The sequence below is a fragment of the Mustela putorius genome, unplaced genomic scaffold (genome assembly GCF_011764305.1).
Source record: "Mustela putorius furo isolate JIRA1106 unplaced genomic scaffold, ASM1176430v1.1 tig00000127_pilon_pilon_pilon, whole genome shotgun sequence".
Lineage (NCBI taxonomy): Eukaryota > Metazoa > Chordata > Mammalia > Carnivora > Mustelidae > Mustela > Mustela putorius.
This window is the reverse complement of record NW_025421288.1, coordinates 8136826-8164452: the sequence shown is the minus strand read 5'-3', so window position 1 is coordinate 8164452 and position 27627 is coordinate 8136826. Positions and strand designations below refer to the sequence as shown.

The window sequence follows — 27627 nt, the reverse complement described above, 5'->3', positions numbered from 1 at the left end:
ACCCGATGTCATGAGGAGGCAACCTGGCCTCCTGCGGAGGTATGACACCGCCTGGCCCCAGGTCCTGAGTGCCTCGCCAAGTCACGGGGGCCGAACTCCGGAGAATAGCCACGGGGGCCCGTCACTCATCCAGACTGACTGTGGGATTTGGATACACCTGTTGTTGGCGGTGTTTTTTCTTGAGAAAACTGCAGACATTTGGTGAAAGTTTATTGACATGGAAAGGTGGATTGTTAACTGAAAAAAGGTTTTATTATTTTTTTAAATTGTTTTTAAAATTATTTAAAAATTTTTAAAAAGATTTTATTTATTTGACAGAGCTAGAGATCACAAGTAGGCAGTGAGGCAGGCAGAGAGAGAAGGGGAGGCAGGGAGCCTGGCGCTGAGCAGAGAGCCCGATGCGGGGCTTGATCCCAGGACCCTGAGACCATGACCTGAGCCAAAGGCAGAGGCTTTAACCCACTGAGCCACCCAGGCACTCCGGAAGAAAGGTTTTAAAAAGCATGGATGGTATGATTTCATTTTGGAAGATAGACTCACGAATATACAACAGGTGTTAATAGCGTAGTCACCGGGTGGTAGGAAATGTTCCCTCTATTTTTTTTTGTTTTGCAGGATCTATGTTTTCTTGTAACTTATTTAAGAATTGCTATTTCTTCCAAGTCCTACAATGTACGCATAGCTCTTTTACTTAATTACAAGGTTATTTTAAACTTAAAAATGTTGATTAAAAATTGCTACCCTGGAAGGGAACAATCCAGGGGGCTGTTTGAACCAAAGCATTGGGTGGTGGACCCTCAGTCTCACTTCAGAGACTGGGAAGAACTGACCTCTTTTCTGCTTTTCTGCTAGTTATAGTTTAGAGCCAAAACCCCGTCCAAGTTCTGCACAGAATCCAGAAAGTGGTGATATTTGTGGAACAAAAAAGTTAACTCTGAGATGATCAGTGATTAAAAAAAAAAAAAAAGGAAATGGAAAAGCAAAAAGACTGAGAATCCCAGTCTGCTGTCCTCTGTCAGCCCCACACATGCCTGCTCCTTCTTGCTCACTGCTTGAAAAATCCAACTTCACTTTATTATTTTTTTTTCAAAGATTTTATTTATTTGATAGAGACACGGTGAGAGAAAAAACAAGCCAGAGTGGGAGAGAGAGAAGCAGGCTTCCTGCTGAGCAAGGAGCCCAATTCAGGGCTTGATCCCAGGACCCTGGGATTATGACCTGAGCAGAAGTCAGACACTTAAGGACTGAGCCACGCAGGTGTCCCCCGCCCGCAACTTCGCTCTAATAGAGGGTTAGGAGGAAAAGCAGAGTTCGAAGGATAAAGTTGTTAAAACGTGGTGTTCTCTCCTGGTTCTCACCTGTAGGCTCTTGGGATGGCCCCTACGCTCTGTGCGGGTCTTGGAAAGCGCTGGGAGCCGTGAGAGAGATCATGAGGATGGGCAGGGAACAGAGAGGCTGAGATCAACCTCAGTTTAATCTGAGGAAACTCCAGTTTTCCGGCCCTTTTGTCATCTTTCAAAAGGTGTCCCTGTGGGAGTCCCCTCCATCTTTAGGTCCCTGCAGGACACAAGCTATGTATGACCGTGGCAGTTGTTCTGGGGTGGATGGAAGTGAGGTAGGGTATGGGAGAAAGGCACTTGCCCACTGAATGGAGCCCGCACCCTGGTTGGGACCACTCTGGGCACCCACCTCCACTCCCGGCCCCAAGCCTACCTGTGGTCCAGGTCTAGATCTCCTAACCCCTTTCCCGGGCCTGGTGCGCCTCCGTCCTTCAGTCTGGCCCCTATGGCCTTGGGGAGCTACACAGGGAGGAGGAGGAGGATGCCTGGGTTTCTCCAAGCTGGACCAGCTTCTCTGGGCACCTCCTTACTCCCTGGTTGGTATGAAGTCTGAAAGCAGTGCTGGTCTATGCCAAGATCGAGGCTGCCCGAGGACCACAGGGCAGGTGTGGGGCTGAAGGGCCATGTCTCCTGCCAACTTCTCCGAACACCACCCACTTCGAATGAGAGGAATCCCGACAAGGACCAAAGCACACGTCTCATTCTACCTTCCTTCGCACTCAGAGTCTGTAATCTCTCATGCCAGAAAGGAACATGTTCGGGAAGGATGTCATTTGGGAAAAAAAAAACCAATTATTGTGCCATAGCTACGAGGTTAAGGCTCCTTCCAGCCCACTGCTGACCAGGGCATCTGCTGGAGCAGACGCCCGCTCTGGACTCTGGGCCCCTCTTGTGCTCCTTCTCACCTCACCATTTTAGCAAGTTTAGTCCAAAGAGAGTCTTCCTGGCTGGAAGGAGCAACCGAGGGCAGAGGCTGGGGCTGTCTGAGTGTGCTCACCCGGGGGTCGCTGGCATCGGGCGTCAGGTGTGGAATGTGCTTCTGTTGTTTTAAGAGTCAGAGACATGATTGATCTTGATGGGTCACTGGACAATGCTGCTCTAAAATAAACTGTAGTGTTTGGATGAAAATGAAGGTCAGGGACAGGAGCCCTCTTTTCGTCCCAAATTTTCTGACTAGGTTATACTGATGCAATCAAAGATTGGTTGGTCAGAGATGATGCTGAGTGAAATAAGTCAAGCAGAGAGAGTCAATTATCATATGGTTTCACTTATTTGTGGAGCATAACAAATAGCATGGAGGACATGGGGAGATGCAGAGGACAAGGGAGTTGGGGGAAATTGGAAGGGGAGGTGAACCATGAGAGACTATGGACTCTGAAAAACCATCTGAGGGGTTTGAAGGGGTGGGGGGTGGAATGTTCGGGGAACCAGGTGGTGGGTATTAGAGAGGGCACGGATGCATGGAGCACTGGGTGCGGTGCAAAAACAATGAATACTGTTGCGCTGAAAAGAAATAAAAAATTAAAAAAAAAAAAAATCAGTTGGTCTCCCTTGTGTGCCCCGGGCAACGCTGGACGTTTTATGGTTTGCTGCCCTCTTGTGGTGCAGAAATGGTGACAAGAGTCTCCTCTTTCCCACAGCATCTGGCTCCGGGGAGAATGTGCGGGGCAAAACCCCTATACGAGGTCTCTGCTGAGGGATTTCCCAGGCTAGTGGAGGTGAACCACGGTCCGAGGGCAACAGTCCACGCCTTGGGCTGTACAGGGGGCTGACATACATACCCTTCCCTAACTGGGGCGCCCGGCCCAAGAGGTCAGAGGCCCCCAGAGCCTCCAGCGGTCTTTGACAACTAGAGTTGCTTTCCTTCGGAATGGTGGAAGTGATGGGCACAGCACGAGAAGCTTCAGCTGGGCTTCCTCCTGCCTCAGCCCCCCCCCGCCCCTTATCCTCTGAGTGACGCCTACCTTCTTCCATTTCTCCTTCCCCAACCTCTCATGTCATCCTGCTTTGCCTCCTTTTCGGGCTGAATTGTATCCCCTCAAAACTGGTATGTGAAAGTCCTAACTGGTATGTGAAAGTCACTTCCACACGTGACCGTATTTGGAGACAGGGCCTTGGAAGAGGGGGTCGAGTTAATGGGGCCGCTAGGGTGAGCCCTCACCCAGTCGGACCGGTGACCCCATCAGAAGAGGGAAGTTGGCTACAGACGTGTGTAAAGACCACGTGAGGACCCAGTGAGAAGGCGGCCATCGGCCAGCCAAGGAGAGGCCTCAGGAGACACCGTGGCTTCCAGCCTCCAGAGCTGTGAGAACGTAACTGGCCATTGCTGAAGCCCATGTCCGTGGTGTTCGTTCTTGGCACAGCCCTAGCAAACGAATACAGCCCTAACATAATACTTATTTCTACAGGGAAGTGGTTGTATTTTTGAGGTTTTTCCCCCCTCTTTTTCTTTAATTTAGAGAGAGAGAGAGAGAGAGCGGGCGAGCGCCGAAGGGGCCAGAGGGAGAGGGAGAAAGAGAATCTCAAGCCGACTCCCTGCTGAGTGTGGTTTGAGCTCATGACCCTGAGTTGGACGCTTAACCGACTGAGCCACCCAGGTGCCCCAACATTTTGAGGTTTTCAAGGATAGAAATACACCCAGTCCCTTGTGGGCCCAGCCACAGTTTCTCCATCTGTCCAGAGGATCCTTAAGATAAACTCGGAGCAGTTTTCCTTTAATCTCGTTTAGTCTTTATGGCAATCCATTCCACAGATGAAAACATTCCTAGAAGTTAACTTGCCCAGGGTCACCCAAATGGTGGGGACAGTCAGGATTCAGACTCAGCTGGGCCCCTGAGTGCCACCTCCTTGTCCGTAGCTCAGAGCGGACGGCCAGCCTGGGAAGGTCATGGGTAGGGATCAGGAAGGGGCTGGCTGTTGGGTAAACTTCGAGAACATTGACCATTTTCCCTGCTGATCCTTGCAAACGGTGGTCTGGTTTCTCTTTTAACCCACCAAGAAAAAGCTCCATTTCTCTGAAAACCTGTCCAATCTACTCCATGGGGCAGGACGTATGGACACCCCCACACCACCCTCCACTCGAAAGTCCTCTGGAGTTAGTACGCCCGTCTGAACTGACTGAAACAACAGGAGCTTGTGGACACTCTGGTCTTTGTCAACAGTGACTCCTAACCACACTGTTATTCTTTCAAAATATATTTTATTAGTAGCACATGGAATTTAAAGTTAAGCAATTTCTTTCCAGAGAGAAGGTAAGACCTGACAGACTAAAAAACCGTCACAGCAGAAATATCATTTCCAGTGTAAAGAGAGATGGGTAGGAACAGTTTCCGCCAAGGAAATTATGTTTTCTGTCACGCTGACCATGCTGAACACGCGGCACCTGCAGTCACGTGGGGGCCCACGGCCCTGGACAGCGAGGGAATGCAGTAGGTCGAGGGGCATCCCCATGGGCTCTGGTTAGAGCAGCGGCTGAGCCCCCTTCCTCAGCACGAGCACCAGGAGGGCCTGCAGCAGGCAGAGGCTGGTGGGAAATGCTAGGCTAGCAGACTCACCTGGGAGCCCACGAGACCTGCAGGAGCCCCGCAGAGTCTCCGTTACACACTTCACCTCCAGACTGGGGGCTATGGGTTACCAGAGGCTACTTTTAAAGGATCTAGAAACATGTCTACATTAGTAAGTCAGAGGAGAAATGAACCTTCTTAGAAAGAAAAATCAGCTTCTCCTCTCATGGGTTCTTTTCCCTGATATTCTTCTGACTTAACATGAACTCTGCAACCAAGACAGCCCTGGGAGGTGTTGGCCTCCCCCCAACTTTTGAGCCTGCCGTTCTGTCCCTGCGGCGGGTCTTCTGATCCCATATGGAACTCCCTGCACTGAGGTGGCTGCTGTTCTGCTCAGATCATGTCGTTTCTCCTTTCTAATCTAAGATACTGGGGACAATTCATAAGAAAGACTCAGGACGTGGTCATCTACACTGGTCTTACTTTGACCTTAGTGGGGCGTTTCTCTTGGCACTTCCCGATCCGCCCCTCAACCAAACACTCAGATACTCATTGATCAAGGCGACAAAACGAGTGACAGACTGCAGAATTTTCCATTTCTAGATCTAATTGATTAAGCCAAGTCTCCACACCAGGAAACCGGCCTCTCCCTCCAAGCTAGCTTCCACAATACAATCTTCGGGGCCCTAGGGCAGATCAGCGACACTGGTCTCATGGAGATCGATTCCAGAGTGCAGCTTGCCATCCTTGGCAGCTGCCCAGGGCATGGAGGTGGAGGTCCACTTTACCGCCCAGTCTCCTGCTTTGCTGACCAAGATGACACCGCCTAAACCCTTCAGCTTTGACTTCATATAACCCAACGACATGTCGGCTGCCTCTTCCAAGGTCTTTCCTGAAAACAAGGAAAGGTTGAGAAACAACACGCATTGTAATGAAAGGAATCTGGTGGGAGAATCAGTTGCAGTTTGAAAACCCAAATGAGTTAACAAAAGGTTTTGGGCAAATGATTTCTTTTTCTTTCTTTTTTTAAAAATAGAATTTATTTTTTTAAGATTTTTATTTATTTATTTGACAGACAGGAATCACAAGTAGGCAGAGAGGCAGGTAGAGAGAGAGAGAGAGAGGAAGAAGCAGGCTCCCTGCTGAGCAGAGAGCCCGATGCAGGACCCTGGGATCACGACCCGAGCCAAAGGCAAAGGCTTAACCTACTGAGCCACCCAGGTGCCCCGGGCAAATGATTTCTATTTGAATGCTTCAAAGAAGGGTCCTCACCACAGAGGCCCTCTTTGCATGGAGATGGAACTTAGCATCAGCCTAAGTGGAGCTGCCTTCTCTTCCACACCCAGACTCAAAGTCTCTCTACTGCCCCTGAGATGCCCAACATGACAGCAGTCTAAGTGCACTTCTTTCCAGATCCTAACACAAGGTGGGAAGAAGTCAAAGTAGTGTTAACAACCTGAAAGGAACATCTAAAGCAAATGGGAAAGGGTTTCAGATACTTCACAGCCTATTTATAAAGCGCTTCCATTCACTTGTCTTCAGACCATATGAACTTGCTCTATGTACCTTGTTCTACGTGGAAGAGAGTCAGTCTGGCCAGATTCACTTTCAGGATGCTCTCCCGTGCCCCCGTTGTTGAAATGGCACCAATGTCATTGTCAGCATAACCTCCGGATCCTGCTCAAAAAAGGTGGACTGGTTCTAACTGAGCAGCAACAGTGAAGAAATTCAAACACGTATCAAATCTAATGCTACCTAAATGCTAAATCCCAGAGTGCCAAAGTATGAAGGAAGGTCAGTAGCCGTGACCTTGAGATGCAAAGGTGGAGTAGAAATGGCCAGGTAATGACCCTGAAATCAGTGGTGGTGGTGGTGGGGGGGAGGGGTTGGCCTGAGCTCTCAGGGAGCAGCTCCTCCAGGAAGGCTCCTTCTCCTCCTCAGAGCCCATTCTGCCACTCCCAGCCAGGCCACGACCCACGCCCGGGGAACTAGAGGATGTACTTCAATGTCAATGCAAACACTTCCATTTGTAGCAGCACTACATCACTTCCATACCACTCAAATCTAGTGGTATGAAATCAACCTAAATTCTCAGCTTTTTCTCAGTGTGTTAATTTGAGCCCATGCCTGGGCTCAAAGAGGCTTTGTGTATGTAACTCTTCCGGACTAGGACCGCAGAGTCTGAACCTGGAGCTAGAGAGAAGAAAGAGGCCCTTGGGGGCTTGCTAGGGGCCACCTGAGCCTCCCCACGTCGTCCCCAGAGCCACCAGCCTCGGAGAAGCCCTCCCTTGCTAGATACAGGTGCCCCCTACCCCCACCCCCGCACTCCCGGAAATGCCGGAGCGGCCGGAAGAGGCGGGGAGGGAAGAGAGACCAGTGGACGGTAGCAGAAGGGGCGGGGCAGCAGCCAGCCAGGAAGCCTACCTACGCATGGAGTGTCCCCAACCCGGCCGACCATTTTATTAACGATGCCACCCGTCGAGGTTGCGTAGGCTACGTTTCCTTTGCAGTCCAAGGCGACGGCCCCCACTGTTCCCAAGTCTCTGCCAAGAATAAAGAAAAAAGTGACAGACTGAGACGAGACACACCATCACAAGTTAACATTGTAGCTGAACGGCCCTTAAGTTCCCACGTTAGGTGCTAAGGGCAAACGGGACACGCTTTGATTCCAACATTTACGGCTCACGTTAGCTTTTTATTCTGCAGGTCAGATAGGTTGCTAGACATTCCTTTAGATCTCAGCCTTGAGAGCACATCCCATCCCAGCACCACCGTCCTCTAGCCGTGTGACTTAATTACTAAGTTTTCTTTTCTGTGTCTCATTTTCCCCTCCTATAAAACAGGGGTAAAAACAATTGAGTGCATCTCAAATGTTGTGTGCATAAAAATCCCTTGGATCCCTGGGCCCACCCCGAGATCCTGAATTGGTGAGTACGGGGGACCCAAGACCTTCCATTTCTCAGAGCCTCCCAGGTAATGCTGATGCTGCCTGTCACACCCCACTTTGCCTGTGTCACAGGGCTTGCTGTAAAGATGTAATACGCGACTGTTTTCTGTAACGTATTATACATTTCACGTAAAAAGAATTGGAAGAAACTGAACAACAGCTATAATACTCACCACCCAGATTCTATAATGAACTATATTCGAGGCATGTAGTAAGTGCTGGGCATGGCAGTGAAGTGAACGGACAAAGTCCCTTCTCCTGTGCAGCTTGCATTTGGGGGCAGAGGCCAACAGGGTGATAAAAAATTTTTTATGGAACAACAGTAAAAATGATGACTCCAGCAGTGTGGAGAGGGCTTTATGCAGGGCCTCTCTGAAGGAGGTGAGGGCAATCCCCAGGCTTGCTGGGGAGGATGCTCCTGAAGCTGGAACATGGTTGTGAAACTCATGGAATTTGGAGGCCACTGTGGTTGCAGTGAATAAAGTGAGGGACAGAGGATAGGGGGCCTCAGGGAATGGCCAGCAGCCAGACCATGGAGGCTCTGATGGGTGGGGTGACTGTACCCTGGTGACCCAGAACGGTCCTGATTTATCCCTGTGTAACAGTTCCCCCTTCACTCTCAAAGTCAAGTTCTGATCTGAACACTAAATTATAGGGTCCTCCTACACACAGGCCCTGAGTGAGATGAGAAGACATTGCCAAACCTGAGCCGAGATGTGTCACAAGATGAGTTCAGTTTTAAAAATATCATTCTTTACCACTACACCCATCCATCAGGATGGCTAAAAATGAAGACTGCTACCCAGTAGCAGGTGTGGGTCAGGATATGCAGAACTGGAACGCTCAGTCACTACTGCTAGAAACATAAACTGGGTCAACTCTTTGGAAAACCATCTGGCACAATCTACCAACGCTGACTTGGCAATCACACTCCCACATTTCTGCATTCTCCCAACATAAATGTGGAGCTCCATTCACCAAAAAACATACAGCAAAATGTTCACAGCAGGACTGTTTGTAGTAACAGAAACCTGAAAGTGATGTAAATGTCCAGCAAAGGCAGAGGGGGTGGGCTGAGATGTAGGCATGGAACAGAATCCTCTATGGCCATGAGAATGAGCTACTGTGGATGTGACACATGGAAGGGTCTCAGAAATACAATGAGGAAAGAAGGCCCAAATAAAGTACATACTATATGGTTGCACTTAAATCAAGTTCAAAAACTGGCAATGGCCGTCTACAGTGTTAGAAGCCAGGTAAGTGGCTGCCTTTAGAGCAGGACTGGGAATGGAAGGGAGCATGGTGGGGTTGGGGGGTGAGGGGTGGGGAGGGCATCGGGTGATGATCTGTTTCCCCACCTGGAGGCTGGTTATATGGGTCCACTGTGAAAAGTCATCAGAGGTGATGTAAGACTTGTGCACTTCCAGAGGTAGGCTGTACATATACGAAAAGTTTCTCTTAGAATAATTACTCTGGCAATTGTGTGTGGACTGAGGGAGACCAGAGTGGAACTAGAGACTGTCAGGAGGCTTGAAGGGTCATTGGCCTCATTAGGGTGCCCCTGGGACACAGAGAAGTGGGCTTGGCTTAGGACACTGAAGGCAGAGCTGACGGACTTTGCGGGCGTGCTGGGTAAGAAAGAGATTAGGGATGGCTCTAAGGCTTTGGCTTCCAGAACCAAAAGGGTACAGAAACCATTCACTGAAATGCAGACTATTAGGAATAGGTTTTTTGGTGTCTGTTGGTTCACAGTGCATGGGGAGCAAGGTTAGGTGGGGGAAATGCTGGGCTCAGTTGTGGACACAAGCTTGAGGTACCTATTGGGCAATCACACGGAGGGAGCAAATTGCAGCTGGGTGTGGGCTGGCATTCAGGGGGCTACAAAGAGAAATTTGGCAGTCTACTAGGAAGAAAACAGGAACCCTGTCTTCCTGCATTCACAAAAATCAACTCCAGAGAGTTCAAGGCCTGAATATAAAACATAAAACAGAATTCTTCAGGAAAGTCTAGGGGACTACAGACATCTCAGGGTAGGAAATACCTTCTATGTTTCTAGTCCTACAAACTATACGAGAGAGGTGGACTGTGTATTTGATTACAAAAAATTAACAACTTGTGTATGGCAAAAATACCATAAGCAAAGCAAAAGTAAGACTAAAAATAACAGATTTGGAATTTTTTTTTTTTTAAACAGAGTAGACAGCCTTAAGACTGAGAAGAAGGGACCTAACAGTGAAAGAGAAAAAAATGATCATAGGACAAAAATAGGCAAATCCATAGAAACAAATGGCCCACCAACAAATGCCAAAAGCTCACATGTGTTGATAGGGGATACAACTTAAAGTGACAGTGTTACCCTCCTCATGAGGGGGACACCCCCAGACTCTGCTGGTGGCAGGCGCACCCCTAACATTCATAAGGTGTGGGCTACAAGGTACAAACGGTAGCCATTACACCATCTGTTCACTTTTTAGAAGCTGTAGATACGTTCTTTTATCTTAGTGTGGTGCATATGTCTTCAAAAATATTGTAAAGCCATGGTTTTTACATGACCAAAAGTGGACAAACTACCAATAATGACTTAATGTAATTATTATTGTGCCCATCTGGGTCTTTTGTTGATCAGCTATTGATGGCTGGATGAGTGGGACACACACACACACACACACCCCCTATAAATTATTAAGTGTTTACTCCATGAGGTTGATTTTCCTGCTTTCATTTCAGGAAGCAGTAAGTTCTTATAATAGTATGTCTGTACAACATGCATTCTCTTGACAAACTGCCACATAAGACAGATCTTTTTTGAGTCTGTGTAGTTCTTTGCAGGTTTTTAATTTGGAGAAGCTTCCCTCTGCTGAGGCAGCAGCAACTGGGATGCGCAACAAAATTCTTAACGCAATCCTCAGATTTGGAAAGGAACTCCTGATTTGAACATTACCAGCTCAAATGCTACCAGGCATGCAGGATACATTTCTGTAACAGAAGACACTATTTCATAATTTGATCATACATGTAGTCATTTATACCATCTCTTCAGCGGCACCTAGATCCATGCAGCTCTTTCACATTTCACTGCCAGTGTATTATAAAGACTGAAAGTAGCAGCTGTGTTGTTTTTGGCCAAGTCTCTCTTCAAGTGGCAGTACACTCTTGATACACAACAGACAGAAGGATAGCCTCTATGGGAGCTGATTTGGGGATTATTTGAACGTGAATCTTCTCCTTCAAGGTAGGCAAGGATTTTTGTTGACTTCTTTCAGGTTCCTTTTATTTTACGGAATGCTATTCTTCTTCTTCTTCCTTCTTCTCTTTTTAGAGAGTGCAGAGTGCTCAAGTGGCTGGTAGGCAGAGAGGGAGAGGGAAAGAGAATCCCAATCAGGCGCCACACCCAGTGCGGAAGCCTGGGGCTTGATCTCATGGCCCTGAATCATGACCTGAGCTGAAATCAAGAGTTGGACACACTTAAGTAACAGACTGAGCCACCCAGGAGCCCCTGGAATGTATTCTTCTTGCATATTTTCCATGCAGTGTGATTTTGTTTTTCTCTAAACTTATTTTAATAATATATATTCAATAATATATATTCAATAATATATGTATGATATGTTTTCAATCTTTTTAAAAGTGAAATAGCCAAAAATATTTTTAAAGCTTTTATTAAGCTTATCAATAGAAATTAAGAGTTCATATTAAGTGACTGTAGGTAGCAACAAAATTAATTTTACTAAGTCCGTAATTTACTCTTTGAGAATCTTCTGTGATTTCATGGAATTTTAAAATCTAAATTCAATGTAATTACTTTAACAGAACTGAGTTGGTCATTGCCACCATCTGTCAGAGATTTGTTCCAAGGTCAGATAGGAGTTTGAGCACGCCGTTCCATTTTGGGCCTGTCTAGAGAATCCTGTGTTGGACCTTCTCCTGTCCACCACGTCAGCGCTGGTGCACACTGGGGGCACACCTCCTAGAAGTAGTTTCAAACTGTGAGCCTACACATTACATCAAAGACTTCTGGGCTCTTGGCTAAACTTCATGTTTATCTATCTTTTATTTACCAACCATGTTCACTCCATTATCCCAGGCTTGCCTTTGACAGTCTTTTACTTTTTTAAAGCTTTATTTTAGAGAAAGTGAGCATGTGCAGATGGGTAAAGGGGAGAGGCAGAGGGAGGATCTCAAGCAGACTCTGCACTGAGTGTGGAGCCTGATGCGGGGCTTGATCTCACAGCCCTGAGATCATGACCTGCATCAAAATCAAGAGTTAGTCACTTAATCGACTGAGCTACCCAGGTGCCACATGACCTTTGATGGGTCTTTTAAATTGATGCCTAAGATGGAAAGTTCTCCCCACTTCTTCTCTAAATCCAAAATGTCTACTTCCAAAAAGCAGGTGAGTTAGATATGTTTTTCTTCTCAGGGTGACACAGCAATACATTCAATAAATGTTAGTTGCTTGACGTGTCTTCTGACCATGGTACCTTCCAGTTGAACTGAATATTTTGTTAAAACATTTTAGGTATTTGATTTCCTCTCTCGCTTATCACCCAGTAAATTAATGTCTGAATTCTCTATCCTAGATAGCGATCGTCGGTTTTATTATTTTTTGTCTTAATTACATGTATTATTGAATTCTGAAATAATTTTTATTAAGCCTAGAAATGTCCCACCGTGTTTTGTAAACACAGTGCTGATGACGGACTGCCATGGCTAAATATCGGGCACACTGTATTATTCTTTCAAGAACATTCCATCCTTGTTTCAGATGGTCTTTTTCTTTTTCCTCTATCCTACTGCCCAATCCTACTGCCTGCACATGTCCTTTTGGTGTGTGGTTCTTTGTGATGAGCAATTAGCTCTTCCTGCAGTAAAGGACGGAGAACCGCTGGGATTTCATTGGAACTGTACAAACTGAGGATGTGGCAAGAATAATATTCTTAATAATTTCCACCGTTCCAAAAGGTAATTAAATCTTCACTGGACCAAGAATTTGGAATGTCCTGCTTGTGAACATTAGGTGGACCATCCTGAAAGACGCCTCTTTACTACGTTCCTTTTTAAAATGAATGTGGACTGTATCCTGGAAGATTATTTTCCTTTTTACCTCTCAGTTTTTTGTTTTCTTTTGTTCACTTTTGTATTCTTTTTCTATCAAAATCTTGACTTAACATGCATTTTTCAATAATCTAGGGATTAAAAAGATGTAATTGTCTTGAAAGTGTACAAAATTAGGATTATTTTCATCAAAAATGAACAGCAAATATAACTGAGTAAATACAAATGAATTGCAGATATAAATTCAAAAAGTTAGGCTTTTTACTAAAATATACCGAATTACCTATTAATAGTACAGGTAAAACATGAATTATAATTAGTGAATATAACATTTTAAAATTCCTTAAAAGCTAAAAATTTTAACATATTTTTACAAATAAAATCATAGCTAACATACAATGTCCATTTAGTTGCCAACATAGAGCTGGTTCTTCAGGCAGGTTCTGTCTAGACCCACACTGTCCAATGTGGCTGGCATGAGCTACCCACACCACTGGCCACTGGAAGTGTGGGCAGCCCCCAGGGTGAGGTGGGGAGGTGTGCTGCAAGCCTAGCACATGGGTCAGATTTCTGAAGATTTAGTGTGAAAGAAGACTGTAAAATATCTCAAATAATTTCTTATATTGATTACATGGTGAAATGAAAATATTTTGGTTATATTGGGATAAATATATTAATTTCATCTGTGTATTATTATTATTATTTTTTTTTTTAGAGACAGAGAGAGTGTGAGGTGGGGTGGGGAGGAGCAGTGGGAGAGAATCTCAAGCAGACTAGCGCTGAGTGTGGAGCCTGATGTGGGGCTTGATCTCATGACCCTGGGATCATGACCTGAGCCAAAATCAAGAGTCAGATGTTTAACTGACTGAGCCACCCAGGTGCCCCATACCTGTTTCTTTTTACTTTTTTACTGTGGCCACTAGAAATATTTTAAATTGCAAATGCATTTCGTCTTCCTGTTGGACAGTGCTGGTCTAGACCTACGCATGTACATATTTTAGACTCATGGGCATCTGTCCTCATATGCAAGTCTTGCAGATATTGTACTAATCCACGAATCCCACCAGAACCATAGCATAGAACATGTAAGGAGGCAAGAAAATGGATACTTGGCACTACTGGGAAACAATTACTTTGTTATATAAGAATTTATTTGACAAGTTATTAATTTGTCTTGTCTTTTCCTCTTACCTAAGTCCTTCTGCTATTCAATTCTTCCCCCCACTCCGAAGCAGTGTCCATTTCCGGTATCAGCAGTGGCACAATCCATAAATCTTTAGATTTAGGTGGCCTTCGCTTTCAAGACATAGAGCAAGAGATGCAGAGAAGCATTTCCCTGGGGGCTGAGTGGTATTAATCACAAGAGTGGATGGTGAGGGTTAAGGGTCATGCTATGCCACTGCTGAGTGACAGAGGTACCCCAGGTGTCGGTAATAAGCCAACTGTTTTGTATATTTGTGATGGGGGTGGTGTTCCTCTGAAGCGCAGGACCCAGGACGGGGGCCCTCTCGCTTATATCTAAGAGGAATACTGGCTGGTAGAGATGTGAGCTGTTGCAGAATTTCTGGAAAGTGATGTGGTAACATCTGGTAAAACACCCAAGAACCATCGATAAAGCAGCCCCATTCCTGTGACTCTAGCCTACACACTTGGTAAGGTTATCAAAAGCTACCAGTACATGGCTGATTTTGTAAAACAGATTCTTAATCTGGGGACACATCAGAACTACCTGGGAAACTTTCTCCTGATACATCTGCCTGGCCTCTTCACCTCAAATCTATTAAATTCTTCAGGGAAGGGGACCAGGCATGTGTATTTTGAAAAAGCTCCCTAGGTAATATTAAAGTATACTGCTGGTTCAAAATGACAGATCTTAGAAGGAGTGTGCAGAGTTAATAATTATATCCCACTATAAACTCCTAGCCCATATTCCAATTTTATTTTTCAAATTTTGCTTTGAATAAGGGGGCTTTTATTTTGGGCTTCTAAAATCTGTAACACAGAAAACCGTAATTCAGAACAAATGATTAATTCAAACTTCTACGAACTGTACGGATTTCTCTGCACTAGGGCAGCACACTCAAGTAACTTCAGAGGGTACACGAGATCCCAGACAGCTTGTTTTGTCTGCTTATGATACAAACTGATCAAGAGGCATCGGCAGTTAATCCCATAACATAAGGCACTCTACTACTGGAGAAGGAACTCTTGGCCGAATTTGAGTTGCTATTATAGGACTAATAAATGAGGTTAAATGTAAGAATCAAAAGAGCAGTTTTTCCATGATATAGTGTCAATTGCTCTGTACAAAAACGGAAACTACCAAGTGACTCCTGACTTATCTACGAAATGTAGATAATCAGATCCTTGTCTGATATATCTGAGTAAGTCCGCAAACTGCGAGCCATAGGTGACACTTACTGTTGGAAGCCTAGCTTCAGAGCACCTTTCTCATTTTTCTCTTTTTCTAGACGTTTTATGTTTCTCTCTGTCACCAGCTGCTCTTTAGGAATCGTGGGAACTCCCATGGCTGCTGCAAATTTTGCTGCGCCCTGGTCAGTCAGAAAGCAGTGAGTTGTCTTGAGCCAGAAAGAAACAGAAACATGGTTAGTCTTTTGAAATAGTTAAAATCTTTTTAACCGTTCCAACTGTGTGGATATAATTACTTCTCTCTGGGTACAAAGCCTCAAAGATGCAAATTCCACTGGCTTGCTTTTCTGAATGTTGAACAGGGCCTGGCACTCTTGAGACCTTGTATTTTTAAAAAACTCCCAAAGTGATGGAATGGTACTAGGAAGGTATTCATGTACGATCTTAAGTTTAGAGAACATAATTCATCTTTATTTTACACAAGCTATTAAATAGTTGGTCTGTTCAGTTTGTATCTCTTATGTCATACGTGTTGAAAAAGACTTAAAAAAATACAGGAAGACAACGTGAAAACAAAGTAATTGCTGGACAAGGGGTTACTAGTCAAATTCCACTAGTCAACAGCGGTGAGTCTCGGCTTATTTGAGAAATTTAAATAACATTGCTTCTGTTCTTTTATATGGTTTTAGGAGGACAGTGCTCACAAGTATTTCCCTACAGTTAGACAACTTTTAGTTGCTAAAGTACATCGGTAATAATTTCTTACGAAGAGGATGCTTTCGTCACATACCTTTTCCATAACAAGCCGTGCAAGTTTAATGGGATTTGCTATACAGCGGACTGCAGACACAGCTCCTGCAGACAGGTCTTTTCCACTCATGATACTGGCATCCATTTCAACATCACCATTTACATTCAAGACAGATCCACAACCTAAAACCAAAGAGAAGTTGAAAAGCAAGAATTCAGAACTTAGAAATGGCTTCCAAGTTTCCTTTAAGCCACTGATTTTAATTCATCCTCTACTCCATTGCCAGACAAATAGGTTTGGAAACACACATCTAGTGCTCATTTCGGCAGCACATATACTAAAATTGGAAACACACATCTAGCTCGGCACCCCATGACCTACAAAATATAAAATATGAAGCCCTTCTCGATCTGGCTTCTGATCTCCTTTACCAGCTGTATCCCCCTTCCTTGGCTGCATTTTACTGAGATATTAGGTTTCCATGAAAGCACCATGAGTTCTCATTGCTCAGTGCCCTTGTGCATGCTGCTCTCTTTACCACCAGCATCCTTCCTCCAACTGCTTTTGCCCAGATAATGGCTGTAAGGCTAGCTATGCTTAACCTCTTTGTGCCTGTTTCCTCATCTGTAAAATGGGATAAGAACAAAGCTCAAGAATATTTAAAGGATTATAAAATTGCCCAGTACCTAATAAGATAAAATTCACAATGTTTGGCATGCAATAAGAAATTTCCAGGCACACAAAGAAGCAAGAAAATATGATCCATAACGAGAAGGGGGAAAAAATCCTTAATAGTAACAGATCATAAATGACATAATAGATAATGTATAATAGATACATTATATATTAGATAATAGATATCTATTAGATATCTATTAGATAATTATCTATTAGATAATAGACAATTCCTTAATAGTAACAGATCATAAATGACATAATGATAGAAAGTAGACAAGGATGTTAATAAAATAGCTGTTAAAACTATATTCTGTATGTACCAGAACATGCAGGAAAATATAAAAAGGACCCAAACAGAACTTCTAGAAATGAAAAAAAAAAAAACATCTGAAGTGGAAAGTACGCTGGATGGGATTAAAACAAGGTTAGACACTGCAGCAGGAAAGACTAATGAACACGATGACACAGCAATAGAAACCATCCAAAATGAAAAATAAAAAAGGATTAAAAAACCTCAAATTAACAGAGGACCATTGAGCTCAGGGACAATTTCAAGCAACCCAATCTATGTGTAATTAGAATCTCTAAAAGGAGAGGTGAGACAGAGGGGCAACAAAATGTTTAAAGAAAAACCAAGAAAAAATTTTCACATTTGATTAAAACTACAAATTCACAGATCTGAGAAGCTCAGTAAACTCCAAGCAAAAGAAACATGAAGAAAATTACATGCAAGGACATCTTGATCCAACAGCTTGGTGCTAATGAGACAGAAAATCTTAAAAGTAGCCAGAGAGAAGCATTAGGAAGAGAGGAAAAGAAATGAGAATGAGAATATGTTTCTTGTCAGAAATGATGCAGCCTGGAAGATAGTGGAGCAATGTCTTTAAAGCCCTGAAATTAAAAACAACAATGACAACGCACACACACATAAGCACAAAAGCCTGTCAAGTTGGAAGTTCAATAACCAGTGAAAGTATCTTTCAAAAACTGAAAACAAAGTCTTTGTCAGTTACATAAAAGCTGAAAGAAATGGCCAATAGCAGATGTGCATTACAAAAAATGTACAGGAAGTCTCTCAGGAAGAAGGAAAAGGACAGTGGACAGCAATCATAAGCCACACAAAGGAAGGAAAAGCACAGGAAGTGGCTGGTAAATGGATAAGCAGAAATATTTTTTCCCTTCATTTTAACAATATCTTTAAAATATAAATGTTTAGGGGTGCCTGGATGGTTCAGTTGGCTAAGCGTCCAACTCTTGATTTCAGCTCAGGTCATGATCTCAGGGTTGTGAGTTCAAACCCCACGTAGGGCTCTACACTCGGCAAGTTCTGCTTAAGATTCTTGCCTTTTCCCTCTCCCTTTGCCCTTCCCTTCTACTCATGCTCAATCTCTCTCTCTCAAAAAAAATGTATATATATGTGTGTGTATATCTATATCTCTCTATAAAACTATTTAAGGCAAAAATAATAGCAACATATTGGGCAATTTATAACATACACAGAAGTGAAATTTATGACAGCAATAGCACAAAGGCAAGGAAAGGGGAAACACGTATGCCATTACAAGGTTCTGACATTATGTATGAAGTACGACTTGAAGGTAAACTGTGACAAGTGAGAGACGTATACTATAAACTCTAAAATAACCCTAAAAAAAGAAGTCTAGCTATTATGCCAACAAAAGAGGTAAGACAGAATCATAAACAACACTCAACTCAAAAGATGACAGAAAAAGAGAAAAAAGGAACAATGAATGGATTGGACAAATATAAGACAAATAGCAAGATGACAGATTAATACCTGACCATATCAATAATCACCTTAAATGAAAATGGCATAAACATCCCAATAAAAAGCAGAGATGGTCAGACTGTATAAAAAGGTAGGCTACAACTATGTGCTACCTAAAAGAAATCCACTTTAAACATAAAGATATAGATAGGTTAAAAATAAAAGGATGGAAAAAGTTATACCATGCTAAAATGAATTAAATGAAAGCTGGAGAAGCTATATTAACATCCAGCAAAGTAGACTTCAGAACAAGGAATGTTAAATAATAATGACACTTTGAACTGATAAAAGGGGTCAGTTCACACAAAGACAGCAGCCTATGTACCTAACAACAACTTCTAAACATATGAAGCAAAACTGATAGAAGTCAAAGGAGAAATAGAGAAATCCACAATTAAAGTGAAAGACTTCAACACTCCTCTCTCAGTAATCAACAGAAATAGAAAATGAAGGGATAAAAGATCTGAACAACACTATCAACTAACTTGACCTTACTGAGATTTACAGAATCTTCCATACAACAATAGCAGAGTATATATTCTAAATTTTTAAATGCAAGTAGGATATATACTAAGAGACACTATATTCTGGGTCAAAACTCAAACCTTACAAAGTTCAAAAGAATGTAAATAACACAGAGTATGTCCTTTGATTGTTAACAGAATTAAAATAAAAATCATACAGATATTTGGCAAATCCACAAATATTTGGACATTATCCCACTTTTAAATAACCCACTGTTCAATGCGGAAGTCACAAATGAAATTATAACATGTTCTGAACAGAATGAAAATGAGAAGACAACATATGAAAACTTATAGGATATAATCAAAGCAGGGCTTAGAGGAAAATTTAAAGTATTAAATGCTTGTATTAGAAAAGACTGGTCTCAAATTAATGATCTAAAAATAATAGTAAATTATTCCTAAAGTAAGTTGAAGAAAGGAAATAATACAGATAAATCAATGAAATTCAGAAGAGAAAAATAGTAAAAGAAAAAAACAATAAAAAAATCCACAAAACCCTCCCCAAACCAAAAGCTACTGTTTTTCTGAAAACAAAAAACCAAAAAACCCCAAAAACCAAACTTGATAAACTCTAGCTAGACCAACCAAGAAAAAAAGACAAAAATTCAAATATCAAGAATGAAAGATGGGACCTCTCTAGAGACCTTACAGACATCAAAAAAATAATAAACTACATTGTAAATAACTCTTACGCCAATTAATTCAACATCTTTTCTTTTCTTTTTTTTTTTTTTTAAAGATTTATTTTGGGGGCACCTGGGTTGCTCAGTTGGTTAAGTGGCTGCCTTCAGCTCAGGTCACAATCTCATGGTGCAGAGATGGAGCCCCATGTCAGGCTCCCTGCTGGGTGAGGAGTCTGTTTCTCCCTTCCTCTCCTGCACCCCCTGCTTGTGCTTTTTCTCTTGCACACTCTCTCTTATTCTCAAATCAATAAATAAAATCTTTAAAAAACAAGACTAATTTATTTTAGAGAGAGAACTCATGTGCATGAGAGAGCACAAGCAAGGCGGGGAGAGGCAGAGGGAGAGGGAGAGAGAAACACAAGCAGACTCTGTGCTAAGCATGGAGCCTGAGGTGGGGCTCGATCTCATGACCCTCAGCCAAAACCAAGGATTAGATGCCCAACTGACTGTACCATCCAGGTGCCCCTATAAATGTAACATCTTAAAAAAAAAAAGGACTTTATTAATTACTTAATTTACAGCCAGTAGGTCAGAAGCACAAGGAACAACCTAGATTCACAGTTGGCATCTGAAGTGGAGGGTAGTCTTGTGGGACTGAGCCCTTCACCTTTAAGATTTTATTTATTTATTTATTTGAGAGAGAGAGAGAGAGAGAGAGAGCGAGCACGGGCACATAAGTCAGGGAAGGGGAGGGACAGAGGAAGAAGCAGGCTCCCTGCTCAGCAGGATGCCAGACCTGATCCCCTCACCCAGGAATCATGACCTGAGCTGACACTTAAGCAATTGAGCCACTGAGGCCCCCTCACCTGTGGAATCTGATGTTACCTCCAGGGGGACAGTGTCAGAAATGAGCTAAATTATAGGATACCCAGCTGGTGTAGGAAAAGTGCTTGGTGTGGGAAAACCTACACATGCACTGGAATTGGGTTCAGAATCTTCAGACAAAGGCAATCCAGGGGAGCAAAGGTAAGTCTTTACAACAACAGTTCTGGAACAATTGGATATCCATAGGCAAAAAAACCAAATCTAAACCCATATCAGACCCTCTTCATAGAATTAACTCAAAATGGAACACACACCTAAATGTAAAATGTGAAATTATAAAACCCCTAGAAGATAACATAGGAGAAAATCCAGATGACCTTGGGATTGGCTTTTAAAATACGACACCAAAGGCATGATCCGTGAAAGAAAAAAATTGTTATGCTAGACGTCATTAAAACAAAAAATTTCTGCCATATGAAAGACACTGTCAAGAGAATGCGAAGACAAGCCAGAGACTAGGAAAAAGCATTCTTAAAAGACACATCTGATAGAGGACTATTATTTAAAATACACAAAGAACTCTTATAACTCAACAATAAGAAAACAAAAAATCTGATTAAAAAATGAGATAAAGAAGGAAAAACAAAAAACAAAAAATAACAACAAAATGAGACAAAGACCTGAACAGACACCTTACCAAAGAAGATCTACAGATGGCAAGTATGAAAAAGATCAATTGTACTTTTATACTGGCGACAATCGTAAAAAGTAACATTTAAAATAGTACCAAAAGACATGAAATAACTAAGTATAAATCTAACAAAATATTTATAAGATATGCATGCTAAAAACCACAAAACACTGATGAGAGAGATCAAAGATTTAGACAAATGCAAGTATATACCATGCTTTGGAAGTACTGGATTGAAAGACTCAGTACTGCTCAGATTTCAATTCGCCCAAACTGATCTATAGAGTTAATACAGTCCTAGTCAAAATCCTAGCAGGACTTTTTTTGGTAGAAACTGACATGCTGATTCTCAAATTGGTGGGAAAGACAAAGGGACTAGGATAGCCGAAACAATTACCCACATATGCACCAAGAGTTGCAGGACTCTTACTACCTGATTTTAAGACTTAATATAAAACTACAGTCATCTAGACAGTGTGGTATTGGTGAAAGGTTACACACATAGGCCAATGGATTAGAGTCCAGAAATAGACCCATATATACAAAGTCAAGTGATTTTTCACAAAGGTGGAAAGGCATTCCATGAAGAAAGAATTGCTTTTTCAATAATTGGTGCTGGAACAATTATGCAAAAACAACCTTGATAAACACCTCACATCATATACAAAAAATTATTAACAATGGATCAGAGATGTAAATACAAAACCCAAAACTATAAAATTTCTAGAAAACACATAAAAGAAAACATATGTGACCCTGTGTTAGGCAGAGATATATATAGATATAGATATCAATATATATATATATATTTAAAAGATTTCATTTATTTGAGAGAGAGAGAAAAAGAGAGAGAGAGCGAAAGAGAGAGACAGAGAGTATGAGCAGAGGCAGAAGCAGACTCCCCACTGAGCAAGGAGCCCAACTTGGGGCTCAATTCCAGTACATCAGCTGAAGGCAGATGCTTACATAACTGAGCCACTCAGCATAGACAGATAGGTCTTAAGGTATGACACAAAAAGCACAGTCCATTATAAAATTGGACTCCTACAAAGTTAAGAACTTCTGTTCATTGAAAGACACTCTTTTTTTAAAAAATTTTTTATTTTTTATAAACATATATTTTTATCCCCAGGGGTACAGGTCTGTGAATCGCCAGGGGTACACACTTCACAGCACTCACCAAAGCACATATCCTCCCCAATGTCCATAATCCCACCCCCTTCTCCCAAACCCCCTCCCCCCAGCAACCCTCAGTTTGTTTTGTGAGATTAAGAGTCACTTATGGTTTGTCTCCCTCCCAATCCCATCTTGTTTCATTTGTTCTTCTCCTACCCACTTAAGCCCCCATGTTGCATCACCACTTCCTCAAATCAGGGAGATATTGGGTATTTACCCTAAAGATACAAACGTAGTGATCCAAAGGGGCACGTGTACCCGAATGTTTATAGCAGCAATGTCCACAATAGCCAAACTATGGAAGGAACCTAGATGTCCATCAACAGATGAATGGATCAAGAAGATGTGGTATATATACACAATGGAATACTATGCAGCCATCAAAAGAAATGAAATCTTGCCATTTGCGACAACATGGATGGAACTAGAGCGTATCATGCTTAGCGAAATAAGTCAAGCATTGAAAGACACTCTTAAGAGAAAGAAAGACAAGCCACAGACCGAAAGAAATTATTTGCAAATCACATATCTGATAAAAGGCCAACATCTAGAATTTATGAAGAATTCTTAAAACTCAGTAATAAATAAAATCACAATACCGAAATTGACAAAATACTTGAAAAGATATTACAATAAACATTTGCTGTTAGGGAAATGCAAATTAACACTAGAACGAGATCCCACCACACAGCTGTTAGAATGGCTAAAACACAAATACTGACAACACCAAGAGCTGGTGAGGATGTGGAGAAACTAGAGCTTTCATACACTGCTGGTGGGAAGGGAAAGTGGGAGTCACTGTGGAAGACAGTTCGGCAGTTTCAAATAAAGTGATATACACACCTGCCCTACAACCAGCAATCCCACACCTTTGTATTCACCCAAGAGAAAGAAAAACTTATGTTTACACAAAAACCTGTATGCAATTGTTTCTAGTGATCTGTAATGGCCCCCAACTGGCCATGTCTTCTGGTTGGTGAATGACCAAGAATTAGTATATTCATACAATGGAATGCTACTTAACAGTAGGAACGGAGGGACTATTTTTTTTTTTTTTAGATTTTTGTTATTTATTTGACAGACAGAGATCACAAGTAAGGCAGAGAGGCAGGCAGAGAGAGAGGAAGGGAAGCAGGCTCCCTGCGGAGCAGAGAGCCCGAGGCGGGGCTTGATCCCAGGACCCTAGGATCATGACCTGAGCCGAAAGCAGAGGCTTTAACCCACTGAGCCACCCAGGCGCCCCACGGATGGACTATTAATACTCATGTCAACATGGGTGGCCCTCCAACGCATTATGCTAAATGAAGAATCCAGAAAAGCTACAGATTGTACGATTCTACTCTCTTCTCCCTCAATGTGCTGCATAGTAGACACCTGGGACAGAAGAAGTGGGTCACTTAGAAGGCAGGCTCTGGTATAGAGCAAAGATGAGAACTAGCCACTCCAGTTCTGAATCAATACTCCCCAGGTCATGCAAATGACTGATCCCAGTAGTTTAGAGAGTGGCAGACCAGGAGACCTGTTCCAAATCAAAGTCCTTTGGGAATAAGTGGGTGTTTGTCAGCCAGAGGGTCCCAACTGCTAATGGCATGTCCTTGAACAAGACTCCCTTGAAACAGCAGGCCCCTCCCTCTGCTGGCAACAGGGGAGGCAGGTCACAATGGTGGGGGAGCATCTAGTAAATTCCAACTCAACCAACATAGCCATAACAATGCACTTATGCCTTATTCTATGTTCAGGCTGACTATGAAATCTTGCATTTAAGTGTTAAAGAGTGCTTTATTGAGCAAGTTTTATTGAGACAATGTACAAACAGGCCAAGAAAACAAGGGTTCTGATGCCGGGACCAGTAACGTAAAATGAATACAAAAATAAAAAGGCACTAATCTGTTAAGAAAAGACACTCAATGTTCTAAGAATATAAGTCATTTAATACTGTTAATTTTATAGCACAAAATAAAACAAACTATGATCCCCCAAAAATAATTTTAAAAGCTTACACAGAAAATATTATTGCCTGAAGTTTATGATCTTTAAGTTACAGGTCAAAAGTTTTGTGTTGTTGTTGTCTCAGACGTGAGAGGCTGGAACAAATACTCAGTATTTCATAACTAATTGGTTCAGATGTCCTGAAATTCTTTTCTCTGACAGATGTTGGGTGGGTGGTATCATCCCAAGCAGTATTTTTTTTTTAAAGATTTTATTTATTTATTTGACAGAGAGAGATCACAAGTAGGCAGAGAGGCAGGCAGAGAGAGAGAGAGAGGAGGCAGCGGCTTAACCCACTGAGCCACCCAGGCACCCTCAAGCAGTATTTTAATCCCTAGATTTTAGGTTCTCTATTTTAAGATCAATGAGCATAAGAATTATATCTAACTCATAATGCAGATTAAATGAGTTAATCATGCAAATTTCTCAGACCATTGGCTGATACATAGTAGATACTTGTAGTAATTACGATGATTACCAGAAAGGGATCAACTTAGAGAAGAAGCCAAACAGAGAAGATTACACTCTGCATGATTCCATTTATATGGAATTCTGGAGAAGGCAAATTAATCTATAATGACAGAAGAGCAGTGGATAACTGGTAGTGGGGATGAGGGCAGATTAAATGCAAAGCAGCATGAAGGAAATTCTGGGTTACGATGGTAATGCTTTATTTTTATTTTTTTTTAAAGGATTTTATTTATTTATTTGACAGAGAGAGAGAAAAAGCGAGAGTGCACAGGCAGGGGGAGCAGCAGGCAGAGAGAGAGGGAGAAGCATTGGCTCCCGGGATACGGGGTTCCTGGGGCCATGATCTGAGCGGAAGGCAGACACTTGACCGACTGAGCCACCCAGGTGCCCTGATGGCGATGTTTTAAATCTTGTGGTGTGGTTACACAGATGTATATATTTTTCAAAACTCAATATGGGTATGCTTTATAGTATATAGTCTATTCCCACACCCTCATGAAAAGATCTACTAAAAAAGCGTCTCAGTATGTGAATTCTCTGAAGCAAGTTAAAAAAAGTGAACTGATGGATTTAAAAATTCTTAAAGCAATTTGGTCAACACGTAAAAAGAGAAAAATTAAATATTTTAGCACATTTTACCAAAAAGCTTACTAGATTCATTGGCACTTTAGATTCTATTTGTTTCGGGGGAAAGCTTAACCTCACTTGGCATCAGTTACTAACTGCACCGCAAACATACCTGCGTTGAACTCAGGATGATCTTCCAGGAACGCCACAGCTCCTTCCACAGCGTCAACTGCGCTCCCTCCCTCCGTCAGGATTTTGTAACCCACCTCGGCGGCTTTGATGATGCCCTGGCGCACCCGCTCTTTCCGGTCCTTAGAGATACTGCTGGCTCCGCCACCGTGGACCACGATGACGGGATTCATGTTGACGGATCCTAGGGATCAGGAAGATGGAAGTGTCACTTCGAACAGGTCCAAGAAAACTACCCTGGGCATAATCTCCTGGAGGAGATTCCACCGGAGACTAGGTCCAGTTTCTACCCCGGGAGGGAGGCCAGGTTTACAGCCACAAAATTTTTCCTGAGACCGAGGGTCTGGGATTGGAGGACAGAGACAGAGCTTGAGCCCTACTCCTGGGCTCTTTCTGGTCTTGGGTTTCCCCTAGGATGATGGCCCCTTTTCCAAGCCTGTAAGTCCTTGATATTTGAAGGCAGGTACCACACCGACTAGGCAACCAAGAGCCCTGAGATTGGTCTGGAGTCTGGACCATGTAGGGATAGTTAGGGACACAGGTGGAGCCTCTGGGAAGGATACCAGGCTGCTGAGGGTCATCCCGCTTCAAAGCAAAGTTACTAAATCCTCTAAAGCCGGATCTCGCAGGACCTCAGAAGCCATTCTGGGGCTGTCAGAGTTTAGGGATGGGAGACAGCTGGGAATCATGAACGCCAGGCAAGGAAGAAGAGTCTGAGGGTCTGAGGGTAACCACCAATTCCAACTTCCTCATCGCGACCTCAGTGGGAGGAAACTCTGGCTTCGGGATTATTCCTGGTGGGGAAAGACAGGCCCTATCCAACAGGCTCCTAACAGGCCGGGAGGGCTGCAGAACCAGGGGAAGGTGCTCTGGTGTGAACTGCGCATACACTTGCCAGTGACAGTATCCAACTCCCTGGGATCGTCCAGTCCAGGCCGTGTGGGGACATACTGTGCCACGCACACGGATTTCTGGGGGATACCCCGAGTTGCAGAGGTCCAGGTCCCCCTCTCCCGCCCCCCAAAAAGAGATGTGCCACATCTCACTGGAATCCCTTAGCCTTGACATTCTCAGGCAGTGCCAGTTCGTCGGCAGCCCCCCCCCCCCCCACCCCCGGCCCCCACCCCATCCTGGACCCTCGCCACCGGGCAGGGGGCTTCCCGGTCTCCGGCGGTTGTTCCGGCTGGACCCTCGACTTACTGAGGACGCCGCGGGAGGTAGACACTGGGGATTCAGGCTGGACCGAGCCGCCCAGCCGGCCTCCGAGCCTGCGCGGTTCAGCGCCTGGGCGAGCCTGTGCGGGAAACCGCTGGGCTCGCAACCGCTCCGCGGACAACGGCTCCGCGCTTGCGCACGAGGGCGGGGCCGGCGCGCAGCTCAGTTACCGTAAAGTCCCGGCCGCCGAGCAACACCTCACACCTTTGCCGGCGTGTCAGCTCCGGCCTTACCCCAGCAGGCTGTTCTCCCTGTGCCACTCCTCCACTCACCCGAGCTTCTTGGCGGAAGGGGGAACTTCCTCTTCCTCTTTATGAGGCTGGGGTGTTGGCTTTGGGGACGAAATGCGTGATGTGCCAAGGTTTTGTAACTGAAAATTTGAAAGACTGGGTGCCTGGGTGGCTCAGTCGTTGAATTCCAGGGTTCTGGGGTTGAGCCTCGAATATGGCTCCCTGCTCAGCGGGAGGCCTGCTTCTCCCTCTCCCACTCCCCTTGCTTGTGTTCCCGCTTTCCCTGTGTCTCTTTCTGTCGAATAAATAAATCTTAAAAAAAAAAAAAAAGAAAAAAAAAAAACCCCAACGCTGTGCGCACTAATATATTTCCTCTGTTCGAAATATTTCTCATTCTTGTAATTGTTTAAATTCAAATCTTTCCCTTTTAATCGTCTTTTCCCTTAACCTTTTGTAAAGAACAGAAAGATAAACTTAATTGGTCTGGTTCTTCAGAGCCGGGAGTGCTCTGAAGGATCTGAAACCCTAGGCTACTCCCTCCTCTGAGTTTCCAGGAACCCACCTCTAAATTCTTTAAACCACTGTGCCCTTAGTTTTTGTTGTTGTTGTTGAACATTTTTTTCAACCTGCCCTAGAGAGTTCCCTTAAGGCTCTGACCCTCTTGGACTTGGACCAATCACCTGTATCTGCA

General features: G+C 43.5%; 1 protein-coding gene across 1 annotated transcript; it reads right to left on the bottom strand.

Annotated features, from left to right (window-relative positions):
• Positions 1-4519: 4519 nt before the first annotated feature.
• Positions 4520-26994, bottom strand: ASRGL1 (asparaginase and isoaspartyl peptidase 1). The gene is made up of 7 exons (XM_004770306.3): positions 26692-26994; positions 25475-25675; positions 16006-16148; positions 15267-15424; positions 7268-7386; positions 6410-6520; positions 4520-5735 (listed from the first exon to the last, which is right to left on the bottom strand). The coding sequence occupies exons 2-7, from the start codon at positions 25662-25664 to the stop codon at positions 5530-5532; spliced, it is 927 nt and encodes a 308-aa protein (XP_004770363.2). The 5' UTR covers positions 25665-25675; positions 26692-26994; the 3' UTR covers positions 4520-5529.
• Positions 26995-27627: the final 633 nt, after the last annotated feature.